This window comes from Drosophila sulfurigaster, chromosome 3 (assembly GCF_023558435.1).
Source record: "Drosophila sulfurigaster albostrigata strain 15112-1811.04 chromosome 3, ASM2355843v2, whole genome shotgun sequence".
In the NCBI taxonomy this organism is placed as follows: domain Eukaryota; kingdom Metazoa; phylum Arthropoda; class Insecta; order Diptera; family Drosophilidae; genus Drosophila; species Drosophila sulfurigaster.
In genome coordinates, this window is record NC_084883.1 from 24,655,619 (window position 1) to 24,669,360 (window position 13,742).

At 42.7% G+C, this 13,742-nt stretch overlaps 2 protein-coding genes across 2 annotated transcripts; both read left to right on the forward strand.

Moving 5' to 3' along the window:
- Positions 1 to 6,398: 6,398 nt before the first annotated feature.
- Positions 6,399 to 8,500, forward strand: LOC133842000 (uncharacterized). Its single transcript, XM_062274885.1, has 3 exons — positions 6,399 to 6,502; positions 6,560 to 6,868; positions 6,935 to 8,500. Exons 1-3 carry the CDS (start codon positions 6,419 to 6,421, stop codon positions 7,079 to 7,081), a joined length of 540 nt encoding a protein of 179 aa, XP_062130869.1. The 5' UTR covers positions 6,399 to 6,418; the 3' UTR covers positions 7,082 to 8,500.
- Positions 7,294 to 11,233, forward strand: LOC133841999 (extracellular serine/threonine protein kinase four-jointed). The gene has a single exon (XM_062274884.1). The coding sequence runs from the start codon at positions 9,163 to 9,165 to the stop codon at positions 11,203 to 11,205; it is 2,043 nt and encodes a 680-aa protein (XP_062130868.1). The 5' UTR covers positions 7,294 to 9,162; the 3' UTR covers positions 11,206 to 11,233.
- The last annotated feature ends 2,509 nt before the right edge of the window (positions 11,234 to 13,742 follow it).

Below are 13,742 nucleotides of genomic sequence, written 5' to 3' on the forward strand. Positions count from 1 at the left end.
ATTCAAACGTATAGAACTGAAAGCAATAATTAAATAATAAAATAGAAAAATAAATAATAAATAGTAAATAAAAAAACAATAATTTATAAACAATATATAATAAAATACTTTGCCCTAAAAGTATAAGATTATTTTTCTAATTAATAAGAACTTGGATCTTATATCAAATGTTCTCGAAATCAAGATGTGTTTTCTAACATTCTTGAATCCGTTTTTAAGCCAAAATGCTTATTACCAAAATCGTGATTTGAGAACTTTTTTCTTTCGGTGTAAAGATCAGCTATTAAACAAACTTCTATTAATAAAATGTATATTCGATCTCACTTCCCTCTTTGATGTCGCTGTGAGAAAATAGCTATAAATTTAATAACCTTTTTATGTCGTCGCTATTAACACTATTAGGCGGCTCTTTGCTGACTTCATAATGCATTTTCATTGTAAAAATTGTCTGCAAGTGACATTCACATTGCGATGCCAGAGCAGCAGCAGAAGCAGGTGATACATATGCATGATATGATGATCCAATCCCAGTTGTTTTTGATGTTGATGTTCAGACTTCTCGATTTCAGACATCCATTCCCATTCATACGAGAGTGCACTTACAATGTTTTCTTTGCTATTCGCTAATTAGTCAACTTCAAGGCAACACTCAGACTCAGACTTTGACTTAAATCTCCCTCCCCTCCCCAATAACAACAATCATATGATATAACAAGAGTTGAACAGAAACACAAATAACAGAAAAGCAAAAAAAAAAACAAAAACAAAAACAGAAAACGCGCTCCAAAAAATTCCGACTTAAGTGCTTTTAATTATCCAAAAGAATTCAGTGGTATTCTGAGTTTGGTATCCTTGTTTGTCATCATCGTCATACTTGGGGCTGCGTCTTAAAATTACAGGCGCGTTTGTATGGCGGCAGCGATCTGACTTCTTCATCGTCTCCTCCCGTCCCCCTCTTCGACTTGTTGTTGTTGTAGTTGCTGTTCAGCTGTTGCTAGTGGCCTTTTGTCAGCGCTGTTTCCAAAGTTTTTAACGCATCATATGCAGGCAGTCTGTCTCCTCATCGTTCATCGCCCATAAAAGGTGTGCAAGCAAACGCATCGATCTCTTTTATAAGTCTCTGCAGAATATTATACCTGTATGACATACATATCAAAGGAGTCCATATTCCTTCACACACAGTTGCGACAAAAGCATATTCATAACATAACGAAAGCGAGAGTTCAAACGCTAAAGAAACTTTAAAAAAAAATTTTAGGATTTTTCTCGACTTGGCTAAAATGGAAAAAGTTATAAATAAATTTCTAAGAATTCTATAAATTCATTATGGTAAGATGATATTTAATATATTTGATATTTTATTTATATATTTTTTTTCAATTTTGAATTATTCTAATAATAAATATTGATATTTATATACTGGCTACCTATTATTAGAAATTATTTTAAAGAAGAGCAAATTTAAATATTATTTTTATGGTCTTAATTGCCTGTCTCATCTCATTGCAATAACAATTAAATAATAAAAACTTTACTGACATATAACAGCATATTTTCTATGGCAAATTTAAGTTTTCTTTTATAATAGCAGTACAAAAATGTATTTGGTAACATTTCTCTATTATTTTTCCTCCTCTTAACAAAAATAAAAAATTACGTACATTTAAATTTAATTTTTATGAATATTTTTCAAAATACAGCAAAATATAGCAATCACAAAATGGAATCATTTATTAAGTGAATACTTAACTTTAAAATTTACTCTTTTTCTGTAAGCTTCATTGCAAAAAAATTGTATTGAAGAAGCAATAAGACATTTTGGGTGTTTTGTGCAAAGTGCAAAGTTTACTGAATATTGCTGCTGTTTTTTTTAGTTGTTGAGAGTCAAGAATAATTGGACATAAAATACTTATTGGATATGCGTGTTAGTTAGCGCATATTACAGGCGGCGGCAGCTGCTGCTGGGGCTTGGCAGTAGCAATGCGTCGCCAGCGACATCAACTGGCGGCATCAGTTTTTGGCTAGAGACCCGACGGCAAACGCAACGCTTGTTTCCTGGAAACTTATCGCACACACACACAGACACATACATACACAGAGATGTACGCCCAGCCGTTAGAAGGTAACTGCTGCATCAATGTGGCATCATTGGAAATGGCAGGCAGCGAGCGAGCGAGAGAGCGGGCTGCTTATCGGAGCTGTGGAGCTTTCTCAGGAGAAATGCCAGCAATGAAACTGGCGGCGTTGGTGATGCTGCTGGCAATGGCAATGGCAATGGCGATGGTGAAGGCAATGGCGATGGCGATGGCGATGATGGTGGCTGGCTGGCAGACTGAATCCCAGGCAGCTGCCAAGATCAAGTTGATTGAAGGGCCTTTCAAAATAGAATACAAATACAGAATTCAAGGCTCAGCCCAAAGATTGCGAACTCGAGCTCTCGCGACTCGAGGCTCGAACTCTTTGCACTGTTTGCCTTGGCATTGTAGGAAGTAAACTGCAGCGCAGTGCAAACAATGTGAAGGGACATGCAACAAAAATATTGTTATAATGCAGAGGTTGCGTTCGCCTTTTGGCTTTGCCTTTGCCTTTGCCTCTGCGTCTGCCTCTGCCTCTGCTTGCCACACAAAAATTGTATCCTGCCAACGGCTTAAGACTATGGACCCAGGCACTTCATTGGCCGCAGGGCAAAGGAGTATGCATATAAGTATAAGTATAAGAGCATAAGTATGAATGCGAATGCGAATCCGAATGCGAATGCGACTACGATGTGTAGTATTGTGGCAAGTGGCAATGCTCGACGACGCCAGCAAAACCGAAGGAGGACGGCAGCAGTTATGCCAAGTCAGCGTGATGCGCGCAAAGTGACGAGTTTTTAATGAATTTGTTTAACTCAGGTCAGGCCATGGCAGCCAAAAGAGACAGCCAAAGTCTGGAGTTTGGAGTCGTTGAAGAGCCAACAGTAAAGAGGCAAGCAGAAGCAGCAGCAAGAGCCACAGCTACAGCTACAGCAGCGGCAGCGGCAGCAGCAAGTGCCCCATACCCGTGCTGCCCTTGTTGAAGTGCACCACAGGCTGGCTAGGATGTGTTATGAGTATATGTCTGTAGACATTTTGTGGACTTGTGTGGATTTGTGGATGCAAGCGCTGACGGCCCGTGACGATCGTCGACGTCGACGTCGACATCGAAGAACACTGTATGCAAGGAGTGAGTTCCTGCCTCTTCAGCCTGCTTGTGGCAGTTTCGTCCAAGTCGTCGTCGTCGTCGTCAACATCAACGACGCCAGCCAGCCATCCAGCCAGCTAGCGTCTAGCATGAGTGGTCTGGAATCTAGCAATGCAAACAATGGCAGCTTCACTTCTCAGCCCATATGTGCCATGTCCACCATCGCTTGCTCTAGCTCCAGTTTCAGTTCCAGTTCCAGTTTCGCTTGATGTTGACCACTCGCACATCATCGTTGCCTTTGCCTTTGCGTCACTTTGTGTGTCCTTCGCCGTTCACTTTCGTTGACCACGCGGCGACGCGTCCGCCGATACATTTTCTTGTATTTTTTTTCTCTCTTTTCTTTCACTTTACTGTTGTTGTTGTTGGTGCTGTTGCTGGTTTTTTTCATTTGTGTTTGCTCCTCTTGTGTTCAACAAAATGTTCCAAATTGTTGCGCACTGCAAACATTTCAAGAATTTGCGCTTAACAAACTTCGAAAAAATGCTTTTTCGAGTGTGTGTGCGTGTGTGCGTCAAGTTTTTATTTCTTTCTTTGTTGGCTGCACTGAAAGTTATACGCTGGCCGAAAGACTTTGGCAATAATTAAAACGCGACGGCGACGGCAAAGGCAACGGCAAAGCAACGAAAAAGTGTTCCCACAAAACAAAAGACTTAGGCAACGAACTTGCCATCACAGTTATACAATCTATCTATATCGTTATAAGTATGGCATGAAAAAGACCCCAAACATCATTTGTCAAACACTGGGCAACTGTTAACTTCTCCTCATCTTCGTATATTTGTTTAATTCGATTAACTTTGGGCCGGGACATGGACCTCGCTGCTGGCTGATGGCAGCAGTTTGACCGCTGTTGTTGTTGTTGCTGTTGTTATTGGCTTAAATATAACAAGTTTACTGCGGTGACCACCACCACCAGGTTTCTTTCCCACCATATTGGCAATGTGGACAGCCAACAACAACCACAACAACAACAACAAGAACGGCCTATAAAAGGTGGCCAACGAGCGAGATAAGATGACTATGAAGACGCAGTGCCAACTCTCAGTTTTCAGTCTAATTCCAAAGTCGCAAACGTAACCAGTCCAGGTTACAATTTATCATTCACATTTACACGGGGCTGAAGAAAAATGCCACCCGGCTGATTTTATGCCTCGCAACGAGCTACAAAAATTAATGTTAATTAATTTGACTTAAACTGACGATTTCAACAGCACACATTGCTGCGGGGCACATGGCAAATCACGGACGGAAAAAAGCAACGCTACAGAAATAGATGAAGAAAAAACTGAAACAGATAGATAGATATAAATATCAAAAACCAAAAAAGTTAAACAAAATCAAATCAAAAGCTACAAACACAGAGCGAACAATCAGTGCTCGCTTTTTTGTGTGTGTGGCCAACAATTTGAAATGAAATGAATTTTTGTGTTTAGCTGATTTGATGTCGCTCGATTGAGATTCGGATATGGAGACAAAAGTCAGATTCAGATCGATTGATAATGAAGAGCAGCTAAAGTGCCCAATCAGACAGCTGACACTTTTAACTTTATTTTATTGAATTTTATGTTTGTTTATTGCAAATGTTTTCGTTTTTTTTCTGTCTCTTTACTATTTTCTCTGTTTGATCTTTGAGTCGTTATCTATGCATGGCCATTCGATTCGATTTAATTTGATATTTAATGTGCATTCACTTGGCTATTTTATTAACCGATATTTGCATTTTAATGCGGGAGTGGAGCTGGAGGGGAGAATTGTGATTAAGAATTGTGTTAAGTAGACGCGATAACTGTAAAAAGAGTTGGTCGTAAATTATGTTTATGCCTGTCATTCGATGCTGAGCAACTTTTAATTGTTAGTGCAAATTCAATTAGGCAAATCGTGAGTCGCAACTCGGAACTCGCAACTTCTCAACTTCGAGAGTCTCCCCACAAAGCCGTGGCTCTCTCACACACACACATACTCAGAGACTCAAACGCACGAATGCAGACAGAAACACACTCAGCAGTAGCCCGGCCAAAAGAATGCGCCAGCTTCGACTTCGTTGTTGTTGTTGTTGTTCTTGTTGTTATCGTTGTCGTCATTGCCTTGGCTGCCTGCTCTGCCTCTGCCTTTGGGTCTCTGGTCTGGCGGTAGTGCCTGGTCTGGATGTGAGCAGAGCTCTACTCGAGCTCGACTCATTCCGTTTCCAACGCACATTCGCGCTCTGTCCTCGAGTAAAAATTCTCTAAACATGCTGTCAAGTTATGTCTACATTCCTTGATCATATTTTTTCCAACTTTTTGTTTTCTTCTCGTTTTCCTTTGCTGCCTGCCATCGCCATCGCCATCGCAACTCGCAGCTCACAGCTCGCTCCCGCTCTGAGCACCACCAGATACTAGTTTCTTAATGTGGCGCAGCAAATGTGCCGCACTGAGCATAAAAATCAACAACACGAACGCTTCAAGAGCTTCAAATGGGCATTAAAATGTCCACGGTCTGTGTGCGGCTCAATTGAGAGAGAGAATTCTCTCCTTCATTCTCTCTCGCTATATATCTCTCTCACCTTCTCTTGTGTGATTTATTGAGTGAAATATGCTTTGAGTGAAGTCTTGTGTTTGCTCTTAAGAGCTGCTCTTTATATCAACAGATTGACAGTATTCAACTAAGAAATTATATTTGTCAACTTATATACGAGTATTAAAGTTTATTCTCGAAATCTAAGAAACTAAAATAGCATCATTCACTTTATTAAGCAATGCCAAAAATATATGCATAATTTCTTTTGAACTCATTTTTCAGTATTGAAAGAGTTATGCAATTTAATTAAATATGTTATATGTGACGTTTTGCCGTCGGCCAATTCATTCATAAAAGCGATTTATGCTTCTCTACGTTGAACGTTTTTATGTGAATTAAAATTGCGAAGCATAGCATATTGCATTATTAGTACAATCTGTGAAAAAATTCCAAATTGTCAAATTGATAATTAAAGTTGAACAATAATTAGACAGAAACTTATCGTTCATCTATATATGAAGTCATTCACAGAATTTGAGTTCTACCGTTTAAGCACAATTATTTATGCATGGATAATTAAACAAATAAGCTTCCTCTTGTATGAAATTTATCTAATACTTAAGTATAAACATTTCCAATAAAATTCACTCCAATTTTGTGAATTGTCGTTGCAAGTCGCTTATTTTGTTTGCTCCATAAAATGTTTAAAAATGAACGAAAGGATAGAATCTTGTTTTTTTGGCTGCTACTTAGCAGCTTGATATTGCTAAGCCAGACTAAAAAGGTGTGTATTTTATATAACATTTTATTTGAATTGAATATCCAACAATTATTTTTGTAGGAAATTTACTTTGCGGATGCTCGTTGCTTTATGACTGGCAATAAAATTGCGAATGCCACTTGTGGTGTGAAGGACCGAAAGTCGTTATACCTCGTCATTCAAACCAAGAATGTCCTCGTCAGCTTAGTGGGCATTTCACGTCTTACGCTAAATACCATAGGTAGCAAGAATGCTATAACGCTCAATGGAGTGAGGCTGGACATATGCCAGATACTAGCTGGAGCTTTTCGACCTTCATTGCTTTCGTTTATAAACCAAGGATTGCGAGATTCATTCGTTGAATTTCCCAAGAAATGCCCTTTGAAAGCGGTGAGTTAAAAGTTCAGTTAAAAACAACAAAAAAAGAATTGCCTTAATGTGAGTCTCAATTTGCAGGACACAACCTATAGAGCTCACAACATAAGCTTCGATACGAGCGCCGTGCCCAGATTTACACCTGACTATAATTTCACATTTTCGGCCATTTTTATGGCAAACAATGTGGCCAGTTTTGAGTATTGGTGTTGGGGAGTATTTAATTAAATTTCATATTTAAATGGTGAATGAAGTAAGCTTAATGTTCATCAAATATATTATTAAAGAGCATCGAGTGCTTCACAGTTGAGTCTCACTCAAAAAAGCAGCATTTATTACAGAGAGTGAGAGAATGAAAAGATGAGAGAGCAGTGAGAGAGCGAGAGCGAGAGCTGAGCTGTGTGTGTGCGTTGAGCCGGGTCTGAGTGGCTGGTCCGGTCTTTAACTAAGCCTGGCGACGACTCTCCAGCCGACAGTCTGCCATCCAAACTCGAACGAAGCGGTACGCCTGCGCGCACGTTGTGCAATCCGTCAGATACAAGATACATGAAGCTAATAGACTGCTGTCACAACTAACAAAAAAAATATCATCAAAGTGAATGAATGTGAATTGATTTTTAAGTTGAATACCAATTGAATACGCAATCTATGTGACTATAACTATATACATATGTGAAAGACAAGAACGAGGCAACAACATCGCGCAGACATCGAACGGCAAAAATTATAAAAAAGGAGAATCAAAAGAAAAACAAAATAAAAAAAGCATAAAAATTCCTCAGATCGTTGTGTTCGGTGTGTTCGGCGACTGAGCGAGCGAACAACGTGAATGTTGTGTGTGTTGGACGGTCAAAAGCCGGACAAAAAGCCCTAAAAATAAAATAAAAATAAAATCAAGCAAAGGTGCGAGACAAGAAATTAAATTGATAAACCTAAAAGCAAAAGCAAACACAGCAACCACAGCAACATCGAAACCCTTGACCGTGCCTAGCTTGAGTCTTGAGTCTCTGGGCAGGACTTGGAATTGGACTTGTCGCGCTGCTGTGGCAATTATCAAGCGCAATGCATCAGCCAGGGAATGCCAAACGACTGTTGTAGACAAGTCTCTGCGTGTGTGTGTGTGTGTATTTAGGTATATCAATGTGTGTGCGCGCGCGTGTGTGTGTGTGTGGTAAATAGCTCAAAGCCACGAAATTGGTTTTATCGGTGCGCCAAAATCGCCAATTGCAAAAATTGCAAACAAAACAGCGAAGCTGTTAAGCCAGCCAAGAAGGGACTAAGCCACAGCCAAAAACAAAAAATATCTATAGAAAAGAGCAAGTAAAAAAAACTATAAGAACAACAACAACAACAGTAGCAACCAGCAGAAGAAGAAGCAGCAGCAGCAGCAGCGACGGCGCATCGCGTGGAGGTCGCGATAAACTGCAAAAGTCCAAAAACTGCGGCAAAATACTGGGAAGGAGGAAATTGCTAAAATATTACCCGAAAGGCATATTCGCTATGTACATACGTGTGCAACGGCCACAGATACAGACAATAACAACAACAACAACAACATCGAGTACGACAACAGCAACAGCAACAACAGCAGCAGCAACAGCGAGTACGACAACAACAATAGCTAAAGCGACGGCTGAGCAAAATGTATAATAAAAAATTACAACAAGTGATCGTGCAGAAAATAGATCGATAAAACGACCAAATAAAAAATAAAGTAAAAACACAAAAAAAACAACTACAACAAATACGAACAGAACGAGCGAAAAAAAAAATAAATAAAGCGGCGTTGGGCACGTTTTTTTCTTTTTTTGTGTCTGTCTGTTTTTCTGTTGTTGCGCTGTTTCAATTTCAATTGTGGAAATCGAAGAAAAATCGCCCAAACCCAAACGCAAAGCTTCGACGTAAACGTAATAAACGAACCGGTCAGAGCGAGACAGATAGAGGGAGTGTGAGCGAGAACGAGAGCGAGCTAGTTGGTGATAGAACTAGCGAAGGAACCCGGCAAACATCGAGGAGAACCCGCAACTACACTGATCAAATAGCCTTGGATCAGGCGCAATATTTATTAAACAAAGCCAGAAATTAATTTCACGACTTTCGTCGACAACGACGACGAGCTGCATCTGAGTTTCATCTGGCTAACCCCCGCTTCGATTGCCCCACCCCGGCCGGCGTCTTTATGCCCAGCTTGAACTTGCACTCGGATTGAGAGCGTGACAGCAAGCAACGAAGAACGAGTGAGACTGAGGAGAGAGCGAGAGCGAGTGAGAGAGAGAGGCAGCATAAAGTTCGGTGACTGCAGCAGCAAAATGTACGACATCAAGCGCCTGGAAGCCGGACAACAGCAGCAGCAGCAACAACCCCAACAGCAACCAATTGAGAAAATTTTAAGCGATCGTTTGTGCGGCACAACGGCGTTGCAACAGCTACAGCTCACCTGCAGCGTTATAACGCCCACGCCGCGTAACAGCAACACGCACTGCAGCAACATTAGCAACATCAGCAGCCACAGCCTTAGTAGCAGCAGCAGCAACTGCAGCAGCATCAACAGCAATCCCATTGAAGCCACACACATGACACTGTTGACGCTGCGTCGTCGCCGGGCGTTCCAGCGTCGCGCTTGCCTGCTCAGCATACTGGCCGCCTTTGTCTTTGGCATGGCGCTGGGCGTCATCGTACCCATGCTCGGCCTGCCCGATTACTTTGCCAACACGAGCAGCAGCGGCAACAGTCTAAGTGATGAGACAATTGTTCGATCCCTGAATCTAAGCGACGATCCACCTCCGTTGCCCTACAGCGTTGCGTTCATACGCGACGAAGCCGTTGAGTCAGAGCTGTCAGCGAATCTTGAGCTGAGTGCCGAGCAGGTATTTCGCAACGCATTCCACTTGGAGCAGGACAAGAATGCGCCCGACTCCATGATCGTTAAGAAGCTGGACACTAACGATGGCAGCATCAAGGAATTCCATGTGCAGCGCATTAGCAACGGTCGCTATCGCAAGGGACCCGAACGTCGCCTGTCCAAGTCATCGAGTTCAGCCGCCACCGCCACCGCGAACAAATCGCTGGCCAAGCCACAGCTGCAGCTGCAACACCAGGCAACGTCGACGACAGCGGCTCGCGATCAGCAACTGCAGCAGGCAGGCATCATCGAGTCGAACATCTACTGGGGCGAACTGGTGGAGCAGGCACTGCCCAAGGGCTTTGCGGCCGAGGATCAGCACAGCTGGGAGCGCTATGTGGCAGGTCAGGGTCAGGTCACGCGGCTGGAGCAGGGCTGTGGACGCATGCAGAATCGTTTGGTTGTGTTCGCGGATGGAACGCGTGCCTGTGCACGCTATCGCCAGAACACGGATCAGATACAGGGCGAGATATTCAGCTATTACCTTGGTCAGCTGCTCAACATTAGCAATCTGGCGCCCAGTGCAGCGACAGTCATTGACACAACGACGCCAAGCTGGTCGAGTGCATTGGGCGACATCACGCAGGCGCAGTGGAAGGAACGTCGGCCGGTGGTGCTAACGCGTTGGCTGGCCGATTTGGAGCCAGCGGGCATACCGCAACCGTTTCAGCCACTGGAGCGACATCTCAACAAGCACGATGTCTGGAACCTAACACAGCAGTTGCAGCATCAGCAGCTGAAGCGGGAGAGCAGTGAGAGCGAGGGCGAGAGCGAGAGCGGGAGCATGTCGCGGGGATTACTCAAGCGACTGGAGGCTGCCGCTGCCAGCAGCCAAACGGTCGATCATCAATCACGCATGCTTGAGGAGTCAGCTAAGGAGTTGTTGTCCTCGACTGCAACTGCAACTGCAACGGCAACAGCAACAGCAACGACGACCTCGTCAACGACGGCTCTGCTGCAGCGACTAATTGAATTGGCACAATGGTCCGATTTAATCGTCTTCGATTACCTGATCGCGAACCTCGATCGTGTCGTTAATAACTTGTACAACTTTCAATGGAATGCCGACATTATGGCTGCGCCAGCTCACAATCTTGCCCGCCAGAGGGATACGCAGCTGCTCGTGTTCCTTGACAACGAATCGGGCCTGCTGCATGGCTATCGGTTGCTCAAGAAGTATGAGGCCTATCACAGTCTCCTGCTCGACAATCTGTGCATCTTTCGTCGTCCCACCATCGAGGCGCTGCAGCGATTGCGTGCAGGAGGAGCCGGAGATGGCGGTGGAGGAGCGGGGACAAAACTGCGCGAACTCTTTGAGCGCACAACCAGCCCGAATGTGCGTGATGTGCTGCCCTCGCTGCCGGATAAATCAATCAAGATTCTGGCGGAACGCATCGATCGCGTGCTGGCCCAGGTCCAAAAGTGCAGCGACAGCAACAAGAGCAGCTAATGAAACGATACCAACGATCGACAACGACTCGAGATCGCGAGATCGGAATCTCAATCACAATCTCAATCGGAATCGAAATCGGTTTAGGGAATTGTCGCCACAGACATTGACTGATAAGCTGTAAATATCGTTAAAGTAGAAACTGAGGATGGAGTATCAATCAACCTAAAGACATAATTCAAAATGTTCGCTTTTGTTAAACATCATATTAGTTACTTGGTTAATCTAATCTAAGCATAGGGATTAAACTTAATCAAATGCCAAATGTTCACAACTGGCCCAAAAGCTAAAAAAGAAAGAGAAAAAGAAAAAAGAAAACCAGCTCCACAGTCAAGCAACAAGAATCGGGCCAAGTACGAGTATTAGCAGGTCAATATCGACATCGGATCATTATCTAAAGCGAGTATTAAGCAAAGTCTAGCTTAAGCTTAAGTCTAGCCATAGAAATTGTTCACATCTTTATATTATTATTATTATTATTATGTATTAGCTTGTAGTTTGAGATACTTTTGTGATATTTTGTTTAAGCATTAGTGGAAACTAATTTAAATCATTAAGTAGATATCATTTTTTGTATAATTTATGGGCCATTTTCCTTAAGTGAAACAAATAAAACACACACAAACAAAATCGAAAAGCGTCTCGCAAGTTGTTTACACACACAGATACAATTGTAGATGCTGATGCTGATACAGATACAGATACAGATGCAGATGGCACTGAAGTTGGAGTTCGAGTTGGAGATGAGCACGCCTGCTCCCAGTGAGAACTTACATAGTCATGACAATAAATTGTCATTGATCTTTTTTGCAGGTGAAGCCCAAGAGCCAAGCGAAAGAGATAGAGAGAGACAGAGAGAGAGAGAGAGGGAGAGAGATGAGCAACAACTGTGCCTCAGCAGCTGTGAGCTGTGGCAAGTACTCGGATAGTCGGATACTGGGTGCCTCCTTCGATAACTACTCCCATGGCTGTCTGTCTGCGCTGCGCTGCATTTGTCAACTTGCCAGCAGCGAAGTAACTTGCCACAACCCGGTCTCTGCCTCTCGAGTGGCACTGTTGTCACGCAGGCCGCAGTCTCAGTCTCAGCCTCAGTCTCGGCCTCGGCTTCAGCCTTAGTCTTCGTCTCGGCTTGCTTTTCATAATATCTTCATAAGCATTTGAAGTGTTCCCCCTTCTCTGTCTCTGTCTCTCTCTCTCTGTCTGTCTGTCTTTCTTTCACTCTCTCCATCTCTTTCACTGTTTCTGTCTCTGTGTGAGTTTGAAATTCAAGTGCAGCGACGACGACGACAACAACGAAGAAGAAGTAAGATGAAGCTGAGCCGGAATGAAGCAAAGCGCAGTTCAAGATACTTTCGTCGCACACATACACACACTCACACACACACTCACACACACACACATGCTCTGGCTCTGCCAAGATATCGCTGCTGTAGTCAGAGCCAGGTCCGAACCCATCTTCGGTCGGCTGTCTGTGCGTCTGCTTTAAGATTTAAGATCGCTGCTCATTAAGTGCGTCCGCGTGTCTCAACGACAAGAGATGCTGAGAATGAGAATCTTTCGCCCTCTCTCACTCTGTTTCGCTCTCTCTCTCTCTGTCTTCCTTGCAGGAAGAGTTGGCTGGAAGTTTTGCATCTGATTTCGTTGCGTATATTTTATTGGACACCAGAGTAGTTCACGTAAATAAAATGAAATGAAATAAGGCAGGAGACGGCGTCTGCGACTGCAACTGCAACGAGACTGAAATATGTGCTAGTGTGTGTGTGTGTGTGTTTGATCGTATGTATGCAACAAAGTTGAGTGTTGCTCTATCATCAGAGTTTCCTCAGTTCGAGCGAATCGCATCAGAAATTCAAAAGACTTTACCAAAATGAAGAGCACACACAATGTTTAGATAACCCGTTTGAGTCTCCCTCTCTCTCACTATCTCTCTTTCACTCTCTGTCTGCGTGAGCTTAATAAAAATCGTTATGCTAGTTTAATAAATATATCAAATAACCTAAAGACGTGTTAGGGAACTTGTGACTTTAACACGTTCAGAACTTGCTACAAACTCTTTAGCTCTTTAAGCATTCACACATATCATTTTACATTTGGTCAACAGAATTTGTACTCTCAACTTAATGATAGTAGTTCTCTCTCTCTCTCAGCGAGAAACCTTATAACTGTATAACATAGTATAATAGAGTTCTTATTTGTAGAGAAATCAGACATCAAAACACACAGAAAATAATTTGGGGCAACGGGGAGGAAGCTTGACCCCACCAACTGTGCCATTGTTTTGACACACACATCGACAAATTGCAAAACACTCCAGACACACAGATGAGTACGAGTATGGTCAAAATTACAGGAACACACAAGCACAACATGGTGAACAAGATGAGTACACTTTTTATGAGCATTTTTTATGGGGTTATTAATAAAAGTTTATGGTCATGTGCCATAAGGTTCAACCAACAATAAAACATAATGATTCTTCGATGATACTCACGAGAGCAGCTTCACGAATAAGCTCAGCAAAATGAGTTATCAAATGA